The following is a 21524-nucleotide window of genomic DNA, read 5'->3' as shown; positions in this document are numbered from 1 at the left end:
TTAAAAATTAATTTTAAGAATCGGTTGGAATGTTAAAAAGCGTTCTTAATTTTCTGTATTTTTTGAATAAAAAAAAACAAATTATTCAATTGATCTTTAAAACACTTTTGATTTATTGAACATATTCAAATTCTTCAATTCTAGCCATTTTTTTAAATAGGTCCTATAAACATATGAAAGACAATAGCTTATACGACCTTTTAAAAAAACTCTAGAATTGATCTTTAAAACACTTTTTACATATTGATTTTGAAAAATCATGAAGTTTGTCATGCATCTTGGCCAACGTGGCCAATTTCTCCTCCGGGGGCTACTCTGTTGAAATCATGACTATTGAGATGCAGTTTGTCAAAATTACTGCACCGTCCTGGTCAATCTTCCACCGGAACGTGGTTCTTGTGGCCAATTCTGTTTTAACTTGGGTGATTTTCTTACGCCGTATCATGTCAAGAGGTTCAGGTTTTATGTTCAGGTGCCGGCAATATCGCATGGTCCACCCAAAATTAAACCCCCTCCAATCGAGTTTATTTTTTTGTGGACGCAATCGTATTTTGTCCAATCTTACTTCACTGTGCAGTGTAACGGTTTTGTCGTATAGTAATACCTAAATTCTAGACTATTTTTTTTTTCAAAACAGCGAAAGCGCCATAGGTTTTCTATGTAAATAGGACCACTTGAATAAGATACTGGCTTTGTATACACAAACATGGTTTTTATGAGTCTGGGATAACATTTCTACAAAGTATCATTGATATCGGAGGGGGTTGAGTGAAATGGTATATTTTAGAACTCATTTTTAAGCTGTAACTGCTCAATGATTCTTTTTACTATTTACGAAGATGATTGAGACAATTTCTACCACTTGGGTAATTCTACGCCAACTCACATGAAACCGGAAAAACTTGCCTCGACTCCTCATTGATTTGCGTGAAACTTTGTCCTAAGGGGTAAGTTTTGTCCCTGATCACGAATCTGAGGTCCATTTTTTGATATCTAGTGACGTGATGGTTTCGTGATCAGGGACACCAATTATCCCATTATTTCATTTAATTTTTTTTTGTTTAAGTATTACTCGTGTGAAGTTACTATCCTAAGCTGAGATGTGGACTACCTTTCAACAGCTGATTAAAAGCTGATTAATTCAAAGTTGGGAACAGAGTTTGCGGGTGCTTGAAGAATCGAGTAAATCTACTGAAGGAAAAAAGTTAAAAAATAACCTTCAAAATAGGAATTTTCCTTTTAGAACATTATTTCACACAAATCTGACGTATTGTTTTCGCTTAAAATATTTTTTTGAGATTAAATTAATTAAATGATCTGGAAACAAATCCAAACTCTTTGATTGTTGAGCCGTCCAGCTGCCTACTAATGCCATCATCAGCGCATTGTAATACGTAACACTCGAGATGTTTTTTCTTTGTTTTCCTCCAAAAAGCACCCGTGGGTGAGTTCTTACAACCGCCACTCACCAGAGATGAGATGATGCTGCGAGCTTTTTACATCCCGCTCTCACTCTCTCTCTCCTCGTGCCAATGAGTTCCTCTCGGCACTCATTCTCGCACACCTCGGTGTACCGTTATTTCGCTCTTTGTTTTCGCTAGCCTAACCACAACAATCGGGGACGATGGCATAACGGTTCCTTCAAAACAGTCCAGCGTGACAAGTCACATGGGTCGGTTCGGAACTCATCGCGTTCCTGGTTACGGAGTTTTGTTTGTTTGTTGGTGTGGAAGGAAAGCAGAGCGAAACATCGCCGACGCGTGGAAAAGCACGCAAACGGTTCGGGGTTTTTGTGAATGAAAACGGTCGCCTGGAGGGTGGTGGGGGGTTGTGAATTAGTTATGGACGAGGGTTAGTAGTAAAAACAACGCGTTCGGAACGCTCTTTTTCCAGCTGGACGCAATTCTGATGCAGAAACTGTGATGTGATTGTGCTGGTGGTTTCCTCAAAATGGGACTTTGCGGAAAAAGTGGTGTGTCATAAAAAGGCGCAATAAAATTGTAGAATTTTGCCTGGGGCAAATAAAAGTCGGCTCTCCTTGTGTGGCCTGGTTTGTGGATCTCTGGCATCGTTGTCTTTGAAGCACACATGCCAAGAACACGGTCGAGTGCTCCCCAATTCAGTCACGGACCAGTGCTGGATGCTGGATGCTGCTGGTTGGCCCAGTTTTGAAAACCTGGCACAAAGCAGCAGCAGCACCACCCCCCACTACAGCAGCAACAGTCAAACGTCAATATATTGATTACTAACGAGCATTTCTCGTCGGGTGAGAGTGTGTCACAATTGGTGTGTGCGTTTGTCTCATGCATAAAACATACTTCCGGCCGTCGTGCGAACGGTCTGACAGAATCCGGCCATCGCAGCGAGCTGTTGCTTCTTAATAATCGAAGCTTGGCAGATCGGAAGTCGGTTACATCACAATGGAGTCCACGGAGGGAGCACCAGGAGCAGCGACGACGGTTGGCGTTGAAACAAGGTAAATTTATGGCGGGATTCGTTTTGTTTCGCTGAAATGAGTTGGTTGGCGCTGATGTGGGGAACAATCCATTAATTTGGGCCACTAGTTTGGCGTGTGTTCGGGAGAGAGTGCTGATTGGGTTTGGTTTGCTTTCCCTTTTTGAAATTGGGCAATATTGGGATTGGCATTTTTTGCGTGCTGAATAAGGGCTGTTTTTGGATTCAATGGTGACACGTGCGAGAGCTGATTACTGGCAAATTGACACCACAGACAAACAGACATAATTCAAAGAACAAATTTCTAATCGGAAGTTCATTCATCATTTTTTAACTAGAGGCTAGAGCTGTGGTGTAAAGTTGATGACATTGAAAATTTATCAAGTTTCTCTCAGAATCATTTGGTTGGCGTTTGCTCAGGTTTCAAATAAATATTGTGAAATTTTCAGCAAATCGTCGTGGTCATGATATCTTTTCGCACTTCTCATTGCCTCACATTTTGACCATACCAGATTCCCGTAATTCAATTTCAATCCTGAGATATTCACGAAAAAAAAACGAAACTATTGGCACTACGCCCCCCGGGGCATGGCCTTCCTCTAACGTGGGATTTCTGCTCCAGCGCCTCTGACGAGACAGGAGAAACCGGGACCGACGTTTTACTTCACCATCCGATAGAAGCTCAGTGGATAAGGCGGGAATCGAACCCGCGTCTCATAGCATCATCGGGATCGGCAGCCGAAGCCGCTACCCCTGCGCCACGAGATATTCAATAAAAACCGAAAAAAAAATCCGTGCATTGTTGTCACTGTTCATATGAAACAAGGTTCAATCTTATCGTGCTATCTAGACACAGCCTAAAAATTGCTGTAAGTGCGACAACTGGCCAAAGGGATTTCAGGTCAAAGCGCGTTTGACTCAAGTACGAGCTCGACATTTGTAATTATAACTCGGTACTCCTGCGACCAAATTCAACCAATCTTCGAGACAATGCTCAGAACGCATTCAAACGGTAGAGAGTATTTTAATCGATCATTAAACATTGTTTTTTTTTTTTGCAAGAATATAAAACGTGTGGCTTTTTGAACCAGGAGTTGATGTCAAGAAATCTTAAGAAATTGAAGGCGAGATCGTCATTTTTTTTATAAATATGAATGGAAGATGTTTGTGGAGTCGATGCGGTTGTATCAATCCAGAAGCTGTCTTTATTATTTGATTCCGTTTAAAAACCTACTGGCCTACCTACGAAATTTGAAAACACACACAATTTTCAGGCAAAAAATGACAAAAACTAGACAAAATAAAATACATGCTACTGTTTATAAAACAGCTCATTTACCAGTAAGAAAAAAGTCATGCTTGTACTTGAACAGTCTCATACTTTGAAGATGTAAACAATGTAGGATCATTCGAAAATCACGTTACGCATTCTCTCTATTCATAACCTAGGTTCGACCCATGAAAAATTCATTGTTCACTGGGTAATTCTCTACCAACTCACAAGAAATCGGGAAAAGTTACCCCGACCCCTCTTCGATTTGCGTGAAACTTTGTTTTAAGGGGTAACTTTTGTCTCTGATCACGAATCCGAGGTCTGTTTTTTATATCTCGTGACGGAGGGGCGGTACGACCCCTTCAATTTTCGAACATGCGAAAAAGAGGTGTTTTTCAATAATCTGCAGCCTGAAATGGTGAATAGATAGAAATTTGGTGAAAAAGGGACTTTTATGTAAAATTAGATACCCGATTTGATGGCGTACTCAGAATTCCGAAAAAACGTATTTTTCATCGAAAAAAACACTAAAAAAGTTTTTAAAACTCTGCCATTTTCCGTTACTCAATTGTTAACATTTTTGGAACATGTCATTTTAAGGGAAATTTAATGTACTATATTTACACAAATGAAAAATTTTGTTCTAAATGAAAAAATGACCCTTCTGGGTCAATGTAGATTCGAAAAGTACATTAAATTTCCCTTAAAATGACATGTTCCAAACTTTTTTTACTGTTGAGTAACGGATAATGGCAGAGTTTTAAAAACTTGTTTAGTGTTTTTAGTTTTAGTTTTAATTTTAGGGTAAATATACACTGAAATAAAAAAAAGTACCAAATTCCTAAATTCGAGGAATTTTGCCTCCTTTTCTTATTAAGTAATCCAAAAAACCCAATTACTAAATAAGGAAAGAAGCCAAAATTCCTAGAATTTGGGAATTTGGTATTTTTTTTTTTATTTCAGTGTACCCATTTTAAACCTAATAAGCGGGTGAATGACGCTGTATAATCTGGAGAGTTTCTTGAAATTTACTTAAATCAAGTACACAAACGAGTAGAGCAACTTTTTTTGAACATTTCTGTTTGTTTTGACTTTTAGGCCGTTGCAAATATTTTTCAAAGTTTATTATTTTGAAAACTGATGATGGCAAAACAACTGGACTTTTTTCATTAAAATGTTTAAACCATGGCTCGTTATTTCAATTTTTAAACTTTTTTATTTTTAAACTTTTCAAGGGAGCGTCCGTGTATCCAGTAGACACAACTTTCCCCCAAATATGAGCCTGATTGGTCGAAACTACGACTTGTGAGAGCCATTTTATCATTGTTCCCCGTGTCTCATTGATGACTACTCTACCCTAAACAAAATGACGAGAAATGGTCTCGTTTGTGTGCTTACTCGAGGCGGTGCTGTTGTTGGTAAGTTTGTAGCTTAAATAGTATTTTTGGAGCTTTAATTGAGCATATAACTCTCCACGGAGGTTTTTGAAATGACTTTGCCGATGAGTACAAAAGATTGCTAATCTGACAACCCTATCAAAAATATTATAATTTGAGGAAGCCACGAATCCCGTTTAATCGTAACGTAACGTTTTAAATTTAAATTTTAGTTTTTTTTAATGATTTCCATATAAATTTGGCAGTTGTCTATACATAAAAGGTGATTCAAAAACACACGAATGTTTTTTGTCTAAAATTTTAATCACTTTTCACTTTGTAAAAGCTCCTAAAACAAGTTATAAGAGTTTTGTCTTCCTAACTGAAGTAAGGCTAAACAGTCCAGACTCGATTATCCAAAGGTTTGTATGGGACTTCGGATAATCGAATCATGACCATGTTTTGTTCGTATTATTTTATTTTCTTACTTTTAACAGCAAACTCGAGTTCTGTGACCCCATTTTAGTCGGACTTTAACAGTTGATTGCCTATTAAATTACAAAAAGTGTTATTTCTACATTTGATCGCCGCCCTTCTGGCCGTAATGCTGGATTTAAAAATTCTTAATCACTTTAGTGTCGTTTAAGCGTCATACTTGAACTCGAAAATCAAAAATAAGTCAACGAAAATAAGAAGTTTTTTCTTGGTTGGATTATCCGAAGCGAAATTTTTCCGAAGCCTTCGGATAAACGAGTCTAGACTGTAATGAACTATTTCTAAAGAACTCGGAGACCCACTTTCATGTATACTTATCGACTCAAAATTGAAAACCGGACAAATGTATTTCTGACAAAATTGTTTAATTTGAGCAATTCAACCGGAATTTTCACGCAATATGGCCCCAAAAGCTGGCCTGAAATTTTGAGCTCATTTGGTTAACTGGTTTAGTGCTTCCACCATTTACCTGAAGTTAGTATGAAACTACTAAAAATTTACTATGGGGAATTTTCACTTTTTACCTCTTATAGAGAAAGATTCCCAAAGCCGTATCATTTTTCCTTCTCCGTGTTTCTAATAGGTTTTGATCCGGGGAACAACTTTGTAGACCATCGCAAAACGTTAGGAATTAAACCAGTAATGATATTTTTTGGAGTAGGTATAGAACAAATTTATGCTATGTTGTTGGGTTATCAGACTTTATGGTTTCTCATTATGTTGTGCAATGTCAGAAAGGTGACCAGGTAACAACTTGAATCCCAGCATGTTAGCTAGCTGTTTGAAAGACCTTTTCAATGAATCCTATATATTGAAGATCTGGCAACCATGTCTCGAGTTATGTTCTCTAATGTGAGATTTATGTACTTTTTTGAAGCCGGATTTCACTTATTCGATGCCTCTGTGCTCTGATGTACTAACTGACTTTTGGGCCAAAATGAGTTAATGATGCCATCTTTTAGCTAATTAAATTCCCTACAAAACGCTTCTAAGAGATCTGAAAAATTCGTTTCCTACGCGGAGATATCGCCCTGCAACCATTTGTACTAACTGACATTTTCGAACGCATCATGGATGTGCTCTCTTATTTTTCATCATGGCTTGACCTTTTGAAAACACGCAAATCCATAAAAATACGATTACACTATAATATTATGGTAAATTGCCAGGTGTCCTTACTAGTTTAAGCAATATTATGGAGCACTATTTTGGAAGGCAATTAGCACATGTGTGCACATTTGGATACGTGAAGAAGTTGTAAGTTAGAAGAAGTGTGTCAAATAATTATTTAGTGGCAGAGTTTTTTTAATAGGATGACCCCTGAGTTAAGCTAAGTGTGACATTGGTAGGTAATGTTATCGTCCAATTCAAAAAACTACGTAACGACAACATCCACTAACCAATGGCACACTTAACCTAACCCTAATATCCAACTCAAACACTCTTAAAGAAGTTGTGCACATTTAGCACAACTGCAGGGGTCGTCCAATCCAAAAAACTATGTAACAAAATCAGCCACTAACCAATCTCACACTTAGCCTAACTCAAATATCCAATTTAAAACACTTTTAAGTAGTTGTGCACATTTAGCACAACTGCAGGGATCGTCCTATCCAAAAAATTACGTAACAACATCATCCACTTACCACTGTCACACTTAGCCTAACCCAAATATCCAACTCAAACACCCTTCAAGAAGTTGTGCAAACTTAGCACAACTGCAGGGGTCGTCCAATTAAAAAAAACACGTAACAACATCATTCACGTAGCTGTGCACGCTTAGCACAACTGTAGGGGTCGTCCATGATCAAAGACTAAGTATTGATTTTTTTTGGAGCACTTTTGTTCTATTCGATACAAACTAAGAATTCATTGCAAGAGACACACTTGTTCTAACTGCAATCTACCATAACAGTTCTATGGTTTGTGTCCTGGATATCTTGCATTTCTAAAAAGGTCGTATGACATGAGGGAAATAAAATAAACTAGCTCAAAGTTTTTACAAAATCATTTTCTTCTGTTTGTAAGCGTAGAACTATTCGGTTTTCGTCATAGTTGGTCTTATTGAAGCTATTTCATGGATTATCATACTTATATTTATTAATCCTCACACTTCACTAAGTTTTTCTTAATAAAATTCATGTTTTAACGGTAGTTGCTCTCAAAAACTGCAATTTTCACAATGAATTTAATGATAAACAAGTCTTTTGAAAATGTTTTGTTGAGAAAAATGTTCCTTAACTAGCAACAATTCAAAGTTACTACGCAAAAAACATTGAAACAAGCAATAACTACTATTTTAACAATAAAATGACTCTGCGCACTTTTGTACCAAGTGTCACGTTGGAAGTATACACGACTCTGCCATCGAAGAAGCATTTTAGCTCAACTGCAAAATTTGCCCTGTGCACGTTTGTGCTAACTCATACAAATCACTGTTCAAGACACACTTGTGCTAATTGCAAGCATGATTTTTTTTCGTAATTTCTCTGCCAATTTTTTTTTTGCATTTCAAAAGTTTTCATATTTTACCATGTCTTTAAGTTATGTCAGGAGCATACTTTAAAATTATTAGGACAATTGTTTGTCGAATAGTTTCCCAGAAACAGTAATTCAAAGTTAAAAAGTCGATTTTCTCGTAACTACCAAAATGTCAGTTAGTATAAGAGAGCACACAAGCATCGTTATGTGTATGCAAAGTATGTACGGATCAGTCATCCAACGCATCTTTATTCAAAAAGACTTTCCCAGCAATTCTAAGAGTTTGAAGACCACCAACCACATAGGTAGATCAAGTTAGTTTTTTAATTAACTGTTTATTTCTATGCTATGGCTTTTGAAGATATTTTGGTTTTAGAAGGTAAACTGATAAAAAGTAAGATTAATTAGCATTTTTTTGAACCAACTTGGATTACAACTTGATTAACTGTCGAGTAAAATTTCTAAATACTGTTGAATTTTACATTACAAGTGCTGATCATTTTGTTCTAGTGCCAAAGCAAATCTTTTATGAAAAACCCAAATAATAACCTAGAGGCCAATTAATTAATGTTACCTAATTCAGTGATATTATTGTTTTTTTTAAAGTTTATGTTTAAATGATTCACATTGAAATTACATCAACGAAAACCATTATTTTCAAGACAAAGAAACGGTGGAATACCCCTTAACCGTGGACTTTGAAATGAAATGACCGCATCTGCAACTATGGCAATCAATTTAATGGCCGTGCTCTGAGCATACCTAAATGAAAAATATATAATAGCACAAGAAACACAGCGATGTTTAGCACAGTTGTAGCTGTTGTCGTGGCAAAACATTGCTGTGGCTCTATTTCTCTCCATTGTAATTTCAATGAATCAACCGAGATGGAGTGCAGCTGACTTGCAAGGCTCTATAGAAGTTCTCCAGGTTATTCTTGCTATGGTCAGCAGCAGAATGAGCAAACAAGAAACAAAAGGCAAAGCATTCTCATTCACAACCATGGTAGACATTCTAGTGGTTGGGTTGAGTGAAATTAAAATCTTATGAAACATTGTGTAGCTTTGCTCATTTCTGACGAAAGGAAATAATATGGAAATTAAATGTCATTTCACTGTTTCGGGTTTCGAAAGAATTCTTGGTCGTATGATAACAAGAGCTGTTTTGCTTGAAATCGTCAACCATTTCTTGTAGGTGTTCTTTTCTCGAAACCCAAACACAGTCTTTTCAACGTTTTCCACACGCTCGACACGATAATGGAAATTCATCCCCTCACTCGCCTTCCGTTCCTCCACCGCTTGATATTGAAATTTTTCCGAACGACAAAAATCATCATAAATCCTGGAATTTCTACCGCAAGCTTTGGAAGCTGAAGCAGCTTGAGATGCAGCTTTTATGTATTCACGTGCGCCGATGGCGAATATTTTCCACCCTTCCCAGGGAAAATACAACAAGGCAGAACATATTTCTTGTTGAAAGGGGGAAGCAGAAACCAAATGAATTTGCAAATTGAATCACGTGGGGGGAGCTTTTGGGAAGAATCCATTATTACGTGTTTGGTAGCAGCGATCGGCGAATAATGGGGAATCGTTTATAAATTTTGAGGGCAATTTCACATTTTTCTTTAACTATAATTTTCAAAACAAAATTGGGAAATTTAATCAAAACTTGAGTAGTGCTAAAAACTGCATAAAGATGATTAAAAATGGCAAAGTTTGGCTTTTCCTCGATTCGCCAAAATTGCAGCAAAAACTTACTTCATTATTCATTCTGACCAGATTACAAAACCGTCATCAAGCTGTGTGCTTCAAAGTAAGCTTCACTTGGGCTGAGGTGAAGTGTGAATTCTGCAAAATTCTCATTTAATTATTGGTTGCATTTAATTTCAACAATGTATAAATCTGCTCTTTTAAAAATATTCGTTCTCAAACTTTTTTCTTCAATATTCGACTCTGCTTGCGTCACACAAAAATTACAATAGCAACATAATGAGAAACCATAAAGTCTGATAACCCAGCAACAGCGCGTGGACAGCGAGCCTGGACTAACCTCGACCTGGATCGGAAAGAAGGCACGGCTTTATATATTGGCCAAATAAGTCACTATTAGTGTGACAGCAGCAGCAGCGCCACTGTCAGTCAGTGGTGGTGGTGCTTCGATGGTAATTGGACGATGGAAAGTAAATGTTTATTTTCATTAGTGAGACATTCAAATGACACACTCCATTCTGATGGTGGTGCGGATAAACGCGGTGGAAGTTCATTCATGCTGCTGATGTTGACTTATCATCATGGTGGTTTATTTGTTTGTTAATTTGTATTGGAAAGCTAGTGGATTTTGCCGCAGTTGGAAGGCATTGAACGAGTCATGTATTGATTAAACAGTGATCAAAGGAATAAGTTAAACGTTTTTTTTATGTAACGAGAAAAGTGACATTTGCTTTGGAAGCAGAAGTATGCAGTAAAATCGGTTTTCGTTTGCTAACATTAATATCTTTCTTTTTAATATGATATTATGACATTGAACGTTATCATAACTTTTGTGATTTGGCAAATCGTTGATTGTGTGTTAACTTGTGACAAAGAACATTTTGGTTGAAAATGAGTTAATGATGACGTTTTGTTATTCTCATAAACGCTATAAGATGCTTTAACCCGATTTTGGAAATTCCCTTCCGATTCCCGGATATCGCCATACACACTTATAACCTATACAGAAAAAAATATTCCTGTAAATTTACATTATTTATCATGTACCAAAAGGTATCATGATAAATGATGTATATTTACATAAGGTTCATTGGAAATTTACATTAGATTCATTGGAAATTTACATTAGTTTTGAAAATTTACATTAGTTTTGGAATTTACATTAGTTTTGGAATTTACAAAGGCCAAATTGGGTAACACTGCGAAATTTAATTTTTCTTTTTCAAAAAAGCAAATTAGACACAGAAAATAATATTCCTGTAAATTTACATTTTTTATCATGTACCAAAAGGTAACATGATAAATGATGTATATTTACATTAGATTCATTGAAAATACACATTAGATTCATTGGAAATTTACATGAGTTTTGCTAAAATAATTCAAATCAACTAATTCTAATTGGCCAATGGGAATGAGAAGCTCGACTTGGATTGCAGTAGGAAAAGGGTGTGGCCTATGTTCTATTTTAAAATGGTTGAAGTGGGCAGCAAAAGGAAATTCTGATTTTAAAAAGTTGTTTCACAGTGAATCGGAATGGAATCGAACGGACGACGGGTAGGATGTTCGGTGTTACTGCTGCTACCCGCTGCCGACTGAGCCATTTTCACATTTTATAAACGAGCGGCTAAAGCATCAACTTGTTCTGGTCGAGGCTCAGGCAGTGGGCCAGCGAAGTATGAGAGCGATAACTATTTTTAGTTCGAGTAGTTTTGAAGCCAACGTTTGGCAGAAATACATTGGATATATGATTTACATTAAATAGGAATTTACAGGAAGCCGAACACGGGTAGAAATTCATCAGATTTGAGTTTCCATGCTCAACGTTTCCATTAGATTCATGATTTACATTTGATTTAGATTTACATTGGAGTAATTTCCATGACTTTTTACTCTTTACATCATTTTTCAACATTACATTGAGTGAGTTTACAAAAGAAACAGTAATTACATGCTGTGTAAGTTTACATATTTTTTTCTGTGTAGACCAATTATCATCAAAATGATTGTCCAAGCTGTGACATGCCATACAAATTTGTAGAAAATGCGAAAAAAAAAATTAATCGCAAATTTATGTTGATGCACATTATTTGCCTTCCTCACCTCAATGAGGAAAGGCTATAAAATCACTCGAAAAACGAACTTCTTACTTTGACCTCCTAGACCCACCTTAACGTATACATATCGACTCAGAATCAAATTCTAAGCAAATGTCTGTGTGGGTGGTTGGATGTTGATCAAAATAATTGCACTTGATTATCTCGGCACTGGCTGGACCGATTTTGTTGGCTTCATTCGATCCGTCTTGGGGTCCCCTAAGTCACTATCTATAAATGGTGATGTTTAGTTAAGTACTTCAAAAGCTATGCTTAAAAAAACAATTTTGACTAAAGTCCGGAAGATTGTAAAAAGGGTGGTTTTTATAAGGAAACCCGTCATGTTATACATTTTTACAAAAGTATTCGAAAGACCTTTCCAATGCGTGTAAAATGTTGAAGATCTGACAAACCTATCAAAAGTTATGGTCACTAAAGTGTTTTTTATACCCTTTTTTGAGGCCGGATCTCAAAAATTTGGATGAAAAAGCTATCCGGATCTATCATACAACCCATCGTTAGATAGGTAATCAAAAAACCTTTCCAACGAGCCCAAAAGATTGAAGATCTGACAACGCTATCAAAAGTTATGAGTAATTGTGCTAAAACATAATTGTGACAGATACCAAAAATGGTGAACATTGCAAAAGATCCGGCTGAGGCAGCACTAAGCTTTATGGAATCGGCCTCGTTTGCCCAAGCTTTTTTCATGTTATGGCTTTTTATAGCAGAAACGTAAGTAACGCTTTTATAGCATTTGTTTGCATGTATTCAGGCGCATTTGAATACAAGCAGAAAGCGTTTTCAATTGATTTTAGGAGGAAGGCATCAATCACTAAGGTGGTTTAAAGTAACGTTTTTTTTTTTAAATCAGTTCCATCTTTTGTACTGATTAAGACTGTTAAACTATTGCATTAAGCTAAGTTTGGCATGTTTGTTTTTTTTTTGGAAGCTAAGAACTTTTTGAAATAAAACCTAAAAATATGGTATCTTAGGGAAAGTTTTTCCAAATTAAATAAAGATCTTAGTTCCGAGAGTATTGGTAAGAATTGTTGAGTTACTGCGCCTTCTACAAGTTAAAAAACTTAAGCAGTAGCTTTCCTGCATACATTTTGACAATTTGTCCCATACAAACTTTAAGAGCTTAGAGGGAGGGGTTCCCGTGGTCAGAATGAGCTCAAATTTGTCACAGGTTGGACAAGTTGTGCCAAATTTTAGCCTAGTTAGGGGTCAATCTTGGATTTCACGGGGTAGTCTTTAGTAAGCCCGAATTTAGACCAAAAGAAAAATTAACATAAAACAATGGAGAGCTCTTGCCAAAAATGAGGCAGTTGCATACTTTTAGTAAGTAAATCTTCTTTCCCAGTTCCTGAGGGGAACACCCTTGAAGAGTATCGGGGCCGGCATTTACAAAGCGGATTCAGTGGCAATTTTCATTCTCAACTTAATGTTAACATGTGAGGGTAATGTTAACATTCCATAGGTCGCCTCCCTAAGGTGTCGTGATAATGTCCAGTTTGTGACGGTACACTACCTTCCCTTTACTAAGCAATCGAATCCAGAAAAGAATCGATCACCAGTTGTGTTGGTCCGAGCCGGGATTTGAACCCCGATCTGCCGCTTATAAGGCGGGAGCGTTACCACTAGGCTACGTGGCTCGGTCAAACTTTAAGGGACCAACTAATATTGCAGCAGCTTGAGCTCCGTTTCCCTGTAACTTTAGTTTTGAGTTTTAAATTTTAAAAATATATATTTTTATGAGGATCAGAAAATTTCACGAATGTTTCAGTATTGATGTTAAAAATCGGATTATCATCGGTTGTCATTAATTAATTGTTAAATTGAGTGCAGTTAGGGTAACATTTAGAAACTTTATAGCAATCTTCATTGTTTCTTAGACAAACTTATAGAAAATTTCATCAGTAATTATGAATTGGAACTTATGGCAACTATTCAAAAATATAAGTTTTTATTTCCCAAAATCACACTTAGAGCGGCTTTAATTTGAAAACGTTGAAATTTTTCAATAATGTGTAAATTACTTTTTGATTTAAAATTCTATTTTAAATCAAACTCTTTAAAGCCTGAATTTTCAAAAAAAAAAATTTTTTAGTTAATGATGGGAAAATGATTTTACGACCATATGAAAAATATAGGCTAGTTTTCATCACTCGAAAAATGTATTTTCTTTTCCTAATAATTTTAATCGATCCGTCTGAGGTTAAAATAAGTTCCTAAGTTTAGCACAGTACTTAAAAAGACAGGCTATAAAACTATGTTGACTCAAGTCTGGAAGATTTTAAAAATGTGTTGTTTTTTGTAAGAAAACCCGTCATGTTTTAAATTTTAGAAATGTGTTTTAAAGACCTTTCCATCGCGCCCATTAATTCAAGATCTGACAACCCGGGTAAAAGTGAGGTACCAAAAGCTGCGTCTTTCAATTTTTTAAAAGTTTTAGAAGTTTTTGTTGGCAACATTTTGCCGTTGTATTCCCCTTCCCTTCCAACGCCTTGTCTTTTAACATCAATCCCTCCCCTACTAACCCCGAGTACGCCGCGGGTAATCGGCTCCCCTCCCACTAACATTTACACACAAGATCATCTGTAATAACTCTTAGCTTTAAGTAAAATGTAACTCCAAAAGGCGACTCGGTCCAAACCAGGTCCCAGTACCGTAAAGGACCTAATAAAAATAATTTTATGAAAAAAAAATTGCTGTTAGTCGGGATTTTGGACTGGTACCTTCAGATTTTCACTTCTTGCCTTTAAATTGATGAAAGGAAAGATGGTTGGGCAGATTTTTTATTTCAATATTATTTTCAGCACAAATTAGCAAAGTTACTCGTTGCAACAATGTAACCAATTAGTTTTAAATATGTTTCGATTACAAAACGAAATGGGTTGTTGCAAAGTTGTCGAAACAAAAACTGGTCTTAGTCTTACTTGGGTGACTGAACTACAAAAATAATGTGAAAGTGGCATAATGCTACAAAAACAGCAAAGTACCAGAAAGATTTATAACCACTGCCATTTCTCACCGAAATTGCAGCTTCTCTACCTGCGCTACGCAATCCATCAATGAAAACTTTCAGAAATAACGACAGTTTTCCACTGTTCCGGAGATTTGCATTTGTCAAGCTTAAAGGAAACTTTCCAACCGGACACAAATGTTAGTCAAATTTGTTCAACCTCGTCCTTCACCTCTCAGTTGCAAAAAGTGTGCACGTTTGCATTGCTCCGATGAAAATTGTCCCCTTTATCTTTGCATTCAAGCTGATGCTTTCTCCTCCCCAGAACACGGTAAATCCAACTCTTTTGCGTTCGTCAGCAGGTTTGCCTGTTGCTCGAAATTAGAGCGAGTAATTTGGGTTTTGCAATGCAACTCTGAAACTTGTTCATTATGCAGGCGGTCGCAGCACTTTCTCTAATGAAAATCCTGGTCTGGGTTCCGTGAAAATGCAGGTGGACAGTTTGCTGGCTTGGCATTATTTTTAGCGCTGGTGGTTTGCATCTTTCCAGATTCCATTCTGAGCTAGAATTACATTTTTGTTGACATAGATAGATGATAATATTATTCAGATAAGTATTTGGATCAAATGTATTACTGATGAAAAAATTAAGTCTTCAGTCTTATTTTTAAATGGCTTTCAATCATCAAAAATACAATAACACAACATTTGAATTCAGTTCAGCTGAAATTCAATGCAATTATATTACGAAAAGAAATTAGAAGTCTCCGCCAGAAACGACTGCCTTGACATCTACACATTTTGCATTCAATATTAGAAACGAAACAACCCAAACAGCACTCCATGTAACGTCTTCGACACAGTGATGGGAATTTCTCGATGAGTTTCGTGGGAATTTACAAACTTTTTTCTCCAATGACTCAAATTGGCAGCCAAATTTGGATCGAAAATTAATGAGAAACTGGAATTTCACTTTCGTGCAAAGTCATGCCTTGCTCTGCACAATTTTATCTAAATTTCAGAAGGCATCCTGCTCATCAGTTTTTGGAATTTATTCAATCCCCCTTCAAAAAGGACTCCAGAAACACAGTTGGCGCTGCTGATGGAAACAGTGTCATTTCGGGGCTTTCGACTAGACAATCTGCCCTCCTTCGCCGGAATCCGCACCGTCAGAATCGAAAAAAAAGCGAAAACTTCTGACCGAATTCCGCTTCTTCTGCAAAATGATGATGTTGTTTCTTGGCGTGGAGGTCGAAGATTCCGTAGTCGTGGCGAAATTGGACCCCGGAATACCGCCAGAATTGCTTATGTCTACGAAGTGGCAACTTCATTTCGAATGCAGCGCGTTTGGAGTCCTTGCCTCTTGGTTTCGGCAAGGAAAGCTCAACCAAAATGGGGTGTTGTTTCAACTGGCAAAATGGAACCGAGCTGTGACATGCAACGCTGGCACAACGAAACGAAGGAAAAGCTCAAAGAGAGGTGGGAAAGATGGCTTGATCAGAGCTGCAAAATTTCACGGGAGAGTGAAATTTAATGCTAGTTGAATTTAAAAAAATATCAAGGCCAATTTTTTTGCTGTTGGGTGTGTGGAAATTTTGCCAAGCGTAAGATTTTAATGTGCATAACATAGCAAAATTAAGTAGAATAAATTGTTAACTTCTTTATTTGACGGACTAGCCAAATAGTGTCTTTAGAAGTGTTATTGTACATGATAAGGACTATCTTCTGAAATTATTGACTTTCAGGGTGACGACTCTCCAGGGTGTCAACCAAAATCTCACTTTTTTGGATGATGTTTTAGGGCTTTGGAAAGTTAAAGAGAAAAAAAATTCATGAAAGTTTGTGAAGGATGCGAAATTTTTAGCTCTTGATTTGATCTTGATCTTAAAGCCATTTTGTGTCATTGGTTCACTCATATAAAACTTCACACAATTTCGGCAGCTGTTCATACAAAAATGGAACGTAAATATTCGAAAATCTCTAACTTTTCATGGAGTATTTTAATTGATTTGGTGTCTTCGACAAAGTAGTGGGTATTGATGAGGACTATTCAGAAAAAAATATTTACGGAAAAAAAATGTTTTTTTTCAATTTACATTTTATCACAGAAAATCAATTTCCCAAAATCATAAGTGCAGTGCTTCTGGGGACGCGCAGACCTGTTTTTTCGCGATAATTTCGTCTCTTTTGTGTGGCTGGGGTGATTGGTCAGTATAATTGAATAATACCGTCATAAGTGCAGTGCTTCTGGGGACGCGCAGTCCTGTTTTTTCGCGATAATTTTCGTCTCTTTTGTGTGGCTGTTTGTGTGTAATGTTCCGTCAGTGCAAGCGGGTGGTTGTGTTTGTGTGCAAAGTGCCCTTTCTTCATCATCGCTGGTTGGAAGGCAATTTGACGGTTGAGTTCGTTAGTTTTATCGCGTAAAACATATTTTGATTCATCAAGAACGTTGTGTGGTGCGCGAGTCTTTTTTTTTGTGTTGAAAAGACCTTCCCATAGCTCCGTAGCTCGGAGGGCTCGACGTCGGTTGTTTGTGTGTTAAACCCTCTCCATAGCATCGTAGCTCGAGAGGCAACGATAATCAATACCTCATCTAGCTAACAGAAAGAAGATCGGAAGGCACTTGATGGTTGAGTTCGTCGCGTCGTTTCCGTAACAAATTTATGAATTAAATGGTTATATGATTAAAAATCAGACTACGCTATCATTGCAGCATTGCGTTTAACACCTCATTCTATAAATAAACATTATTTGGCTTTATCTTTCCACAGCCGGCTGTCTAAGATGAATTCATTTCATTTAAAATTAAACAACAGTTAAACGGGAAATGTCTCATCCGCAGCATCCGATTGTTTGCCTTGAGAATAATATATAAAACCTTTCAACAAACACTATGATTTTGGGTCGCATCATCATCTTCTATGATGAATCCTGACCAAGCACCCTATCCTACTAAAAAAAATTTCAGGTTCCTGGCGCTTGTGGGGTGTAAGCACAGAGTAAATCAGCTGCCCTAGTAGCAACCTGCGCTAACTAACATTCCCGTCCCTTAAAATCGAGGTCTACAAACTGACATGGCGGGCGCCGTTGGTGGCCAATGACTGTTACCTATTCGCAACTGATCTAGCTTTAGCAATCATGGTGTTTTATCTTTTCAGCGCATTCATACATGCTGTTGATAAGAGAAACACCACTAGATCGTCGAAGCCTATAATCAGTAGTGCTGAAAGGATATTACGGTTCTGTTCAGCAACGGAGGGGCAACCATGGGTGATCTCTCATGCTCATGCTCATGCTCATGCTCAAAATCAATTTCCCAAAATCAGTATTTTTTTATTTTTTTTAATATATTTTAGGGGCCATTCAGAAGTAAGGATCAAATTTTGCCGACGAGTTATATTTTTTAAAATAGTGACTTTTGTAAGAAAATACTTGATTTTCGTAAAAAAATGTACTTAAAAAATTTACCTCATTTTTTAACTGTAATCGAATTCGTACTTTACACGACAAAATTGTAGGAAATTTTCTGAACTTTTCGAAAAAAATATTTCGAAATGGACAATCATGGACACTATTTCAAGAGCAAAAAAAAAAAAACCGAATTTATAGGAAAAAAATTAACTTTGTTTGGCTTTATTTTTAAAACGGTGCACTTATTAAAAAAAAATTAAGTACTTTTGATTACAAATTCAAATTTACATAAAAAATTAGGTCACAAAATTTTGGATACATGATTTTTCATTTTTTTTACAAAAATCACTATTTTATAAAAACATTCATACCTCGTCGGTAAAATTCTGGTTCATACTTCTGATTGGCTTAAGAGATGCGGGGTTTTGTCCCCTAAAACATTAATATCCTAAAAAATAAATCAAAAATCAAATATCTGGATTTTGGGAAATTGATTTTTTGTGAAAAAAGTTAATTAAAAATTTCGCATATTTTTTCCGTGTTCCTTCCGTGTTAATGTACCATTTTTGTATGAACAGCTGCCGAAATTGTATGGAGATTTGTATGGGTCATTGGTAGGGCTAGTGATTTTTCGCGATTTCACGAAAGCCGCGTAAACTGTGAAATTTGCCCTTGACCGAGAAATTTCGTAAATACCGTGAAATGGCACGAAATTCTAATTAATTAGTTAACCAATTGTACCTGAGTGATTTTGAACATCGAGCTTTATTTCACAGGCATTACGAAATTTTCGAAAATATTGTTTATTACAATGTTTTACGTAAAGTTCCAGCGAAATAAGCTTTGGTGTAACATGCCTTGGATAATACAATTTCACGTTTAAAGCATGGTTTTTTTTAACATTTCAGAAAAAATATGAACGGACGATTTTCAAAATTGCAAAGAAAGAAACTGCAGAGCAGTTTTGATATTTATTTTTGAATCTCTGTAAAAAGGAAATTTTGTACAAAAATAACGTAGTTTACGTTTTTAGAAATTGTTTTAAGCACTTTGCAACATTTTCTAATTTTTTGGACTTATCAATAACAAATCGTCGCTTGTGTGCGTTCTTGTGACACGTCCTATCATTTTACAGCAGACGCGTCACAATATAGCATACAAGCGGCGAAATGGTAAACAAAACTATTTTAGATGAAATTTTGGCTAAATACTCAAATTTCACTATTCCTGAAAACCATCCACCAAACAAAATGTTATATCTCTTATTCTACCAATTCTACTTTTGGTGGATTTATCGAATAGTTGTGACTATTTTTTTATTTATATTGAAGGATGTACTTCGTTTGAAGATATTTTAGCAAATTAAATTCAATTATCGGTAAAATTGGGATGGTTGAACCGTAAATTCCTATAGTAAAAAGTTTGCAAAATTTCACGAATTTGAGCTCACAATTTTTTACTGTCTTAAATACTTTGTGTCAAGGGATAATATTTATATCTTAAACAACTGCTTACTTTTTCAATTACATTCCTGTACAGTACTACTCTTAAATAACACAATTTTGCGTTAATTTTAGGCAGATTTTTGAGTACCGCGAAAGTGCCGTGAAATTTCAATGTTTTGAAAATGGCATGCCGCGTAATTTCATTTATTTCGCCGTGAAAAATCACTAGCCCTAGTCATTGGTTCACACAAAATGGCTTCTTTGGTGATAGGGAAGGCCCTCACAAAAATAATAAGTAAAATCCATTTCCGGGTTTGGTGGAGAATTGCTTACATGGGACATTTATGCGATCAGGGACAGTACATTAATTTATAAATTTTCGATTTCTTTTCATTCTATGCGTTTTAAAAATACTTCTTGAAATAAAAGCACCCTTGAAAAAATATATTTGAAAAGCTGAGAAAATTTCCAATTCATTTTTCTCTGAAACTTAAAAGTTCGAACATTTTTTTTCTTATAAACAGCCTCACAAAGAATTCGAATCGAATAAAATGTTTTTTTTTTTTCTGAAAATTAGTTTTAAAATCATGCTTTGAGTAATGCTTCTCATGGGGGTTTGATTTTTTTTAACTGTTGTTTTTTTTTTGTTAATATAGAAAGTGCACTTTAAAAAACCGAAAACCATTTTTCAAAGTTAAATTATGTGTTATATAATATCCGAAATAATTGAATGAAATTTATCAGATAAAAAATTAAGCTTTTTAAAAACCAAATGAATTTTAGCCCTCTTAGACACATATTTTTCTTAAAGATCTTGTGTAAAATTTTGCAACCCTGCCAGCTGACATAATGAATATGTGCAGAATTGCCATAATGGGGATGTTTATGTACACGGTAAGATATTTTGTGCTCTGAAATGGGGCGATTTCGGATTCACAATTTCGATCAAACGAAACGATACTAGCTGCCGATATTAATGTGGTCACCGCACACCACCTATCGATGATACTTTGGATGAGAGGGGTTGTTTGACTGGCATTGACCTTATTTATTTCGAGATTTCGAAGAGTCGATAGTTGATTTGTACATTTCCTTGACACGTTCTTCAACGAGAAATCGAAACTTTTCCATTTGGGGAAGAATCTCTAAGTTTCCACTCCAAACTCAATTAATGGAATCAATATCGTCGTGGAAAACTTTCAAAACAAAGGCATTCCATCGTACATTCCCTCTCAGAGAAGGACAAAGTATTCCGTTAACTCAGTTTACCTTCCAATCAGGATGGCTGTCCTGTTAAAATACCGCCACCAGATGACGACGACGACGACGTCGGTTACGACAACGTTGGTGAAAGATAAAGCAATTAGTCTCTCCTCAAATTAAAAAGTAAACATTTGCTTTGGTTCCATCTTATTCTAGGCGGGCTTACTTGGGCTTTTGCCACAGACATGGAGACATGAAATATTAAACTGAAAAAAAATCGACTGCGTTTGAACTGACGAAGCAGACATTTTTGAAATGATTTTTTTTTTGTTGCAAAAAAGATCAATCTTTTTGTCCATGACAGTAAGCCTACCGGGAAAGTTTGAAGAGTTCCAGCAGTCACTGCCAGATGGGCGGGAAACTTTTTTTATCCAGCCATTGATCTCATTAAGAAGGGAAACTTTCAGCCCAAAACGGATTCTGCAAATGTAAGTGACTGCCATGGGTACGAATCCATGATAGGTTAAACTAAACGTTGAATGGTTTTCAGCAGATTGTGCAATGGGCGGATATTGTTAGTATAGAAAATTTTTATTTTATATTTTCAATATTA

General features: G+C 36.2%; 1 protein-coding gene across 6 annotated transcripts in view; it reads left to right on the top strand.

The window, feature by feature from the left end:
* The window catches only part of LOC120417316 (GTPase-activating Rap/Ran-GAP domain-like protein 3), a 292571-nt gene that overhangs the window by 109161 nt on the left and 161886 nt on the right, over positions 1 to 21524 (top strand). The window contains exon 1 of one of the 6 annotated variants that reach the window (XM_039579282.2): positions 1673 to 2476. The exons of the other annotated variants lie outside the window; for them this stretch is intronic. Within the exon in view, the coding sequence (XP_039435216.1) occupies positions 2421 to 2476 (56 nt within the window). The 5' untranslated portion in view covers positions 1673 to 2420. Of the gene's footprint in view, positions 1 to 1672; positions 2477 to 21524 lie in introns of those variants that run through there. 6 annotated transcript variants of the gene reach the window in all.

The sequence above is a fragment of the Culex pipiens genome, chromosome 3, assembly GCF_016801865.2.
Source record: "Culex pipiens pallens isolate TS chromosome 3, TS_CPP_V2, whole genome shotgun sequence".
Taxonomy (NCBI): Eukaryota; Metazoa; Arthropoda; class Insecta; order Diptera; family Culicidae; genus Culex; species Culex pipiens.
Note: the sequence above shows the minus strand (reverse complement) of the source record. Positions and strands in the feature narration are given on the sequence as shown.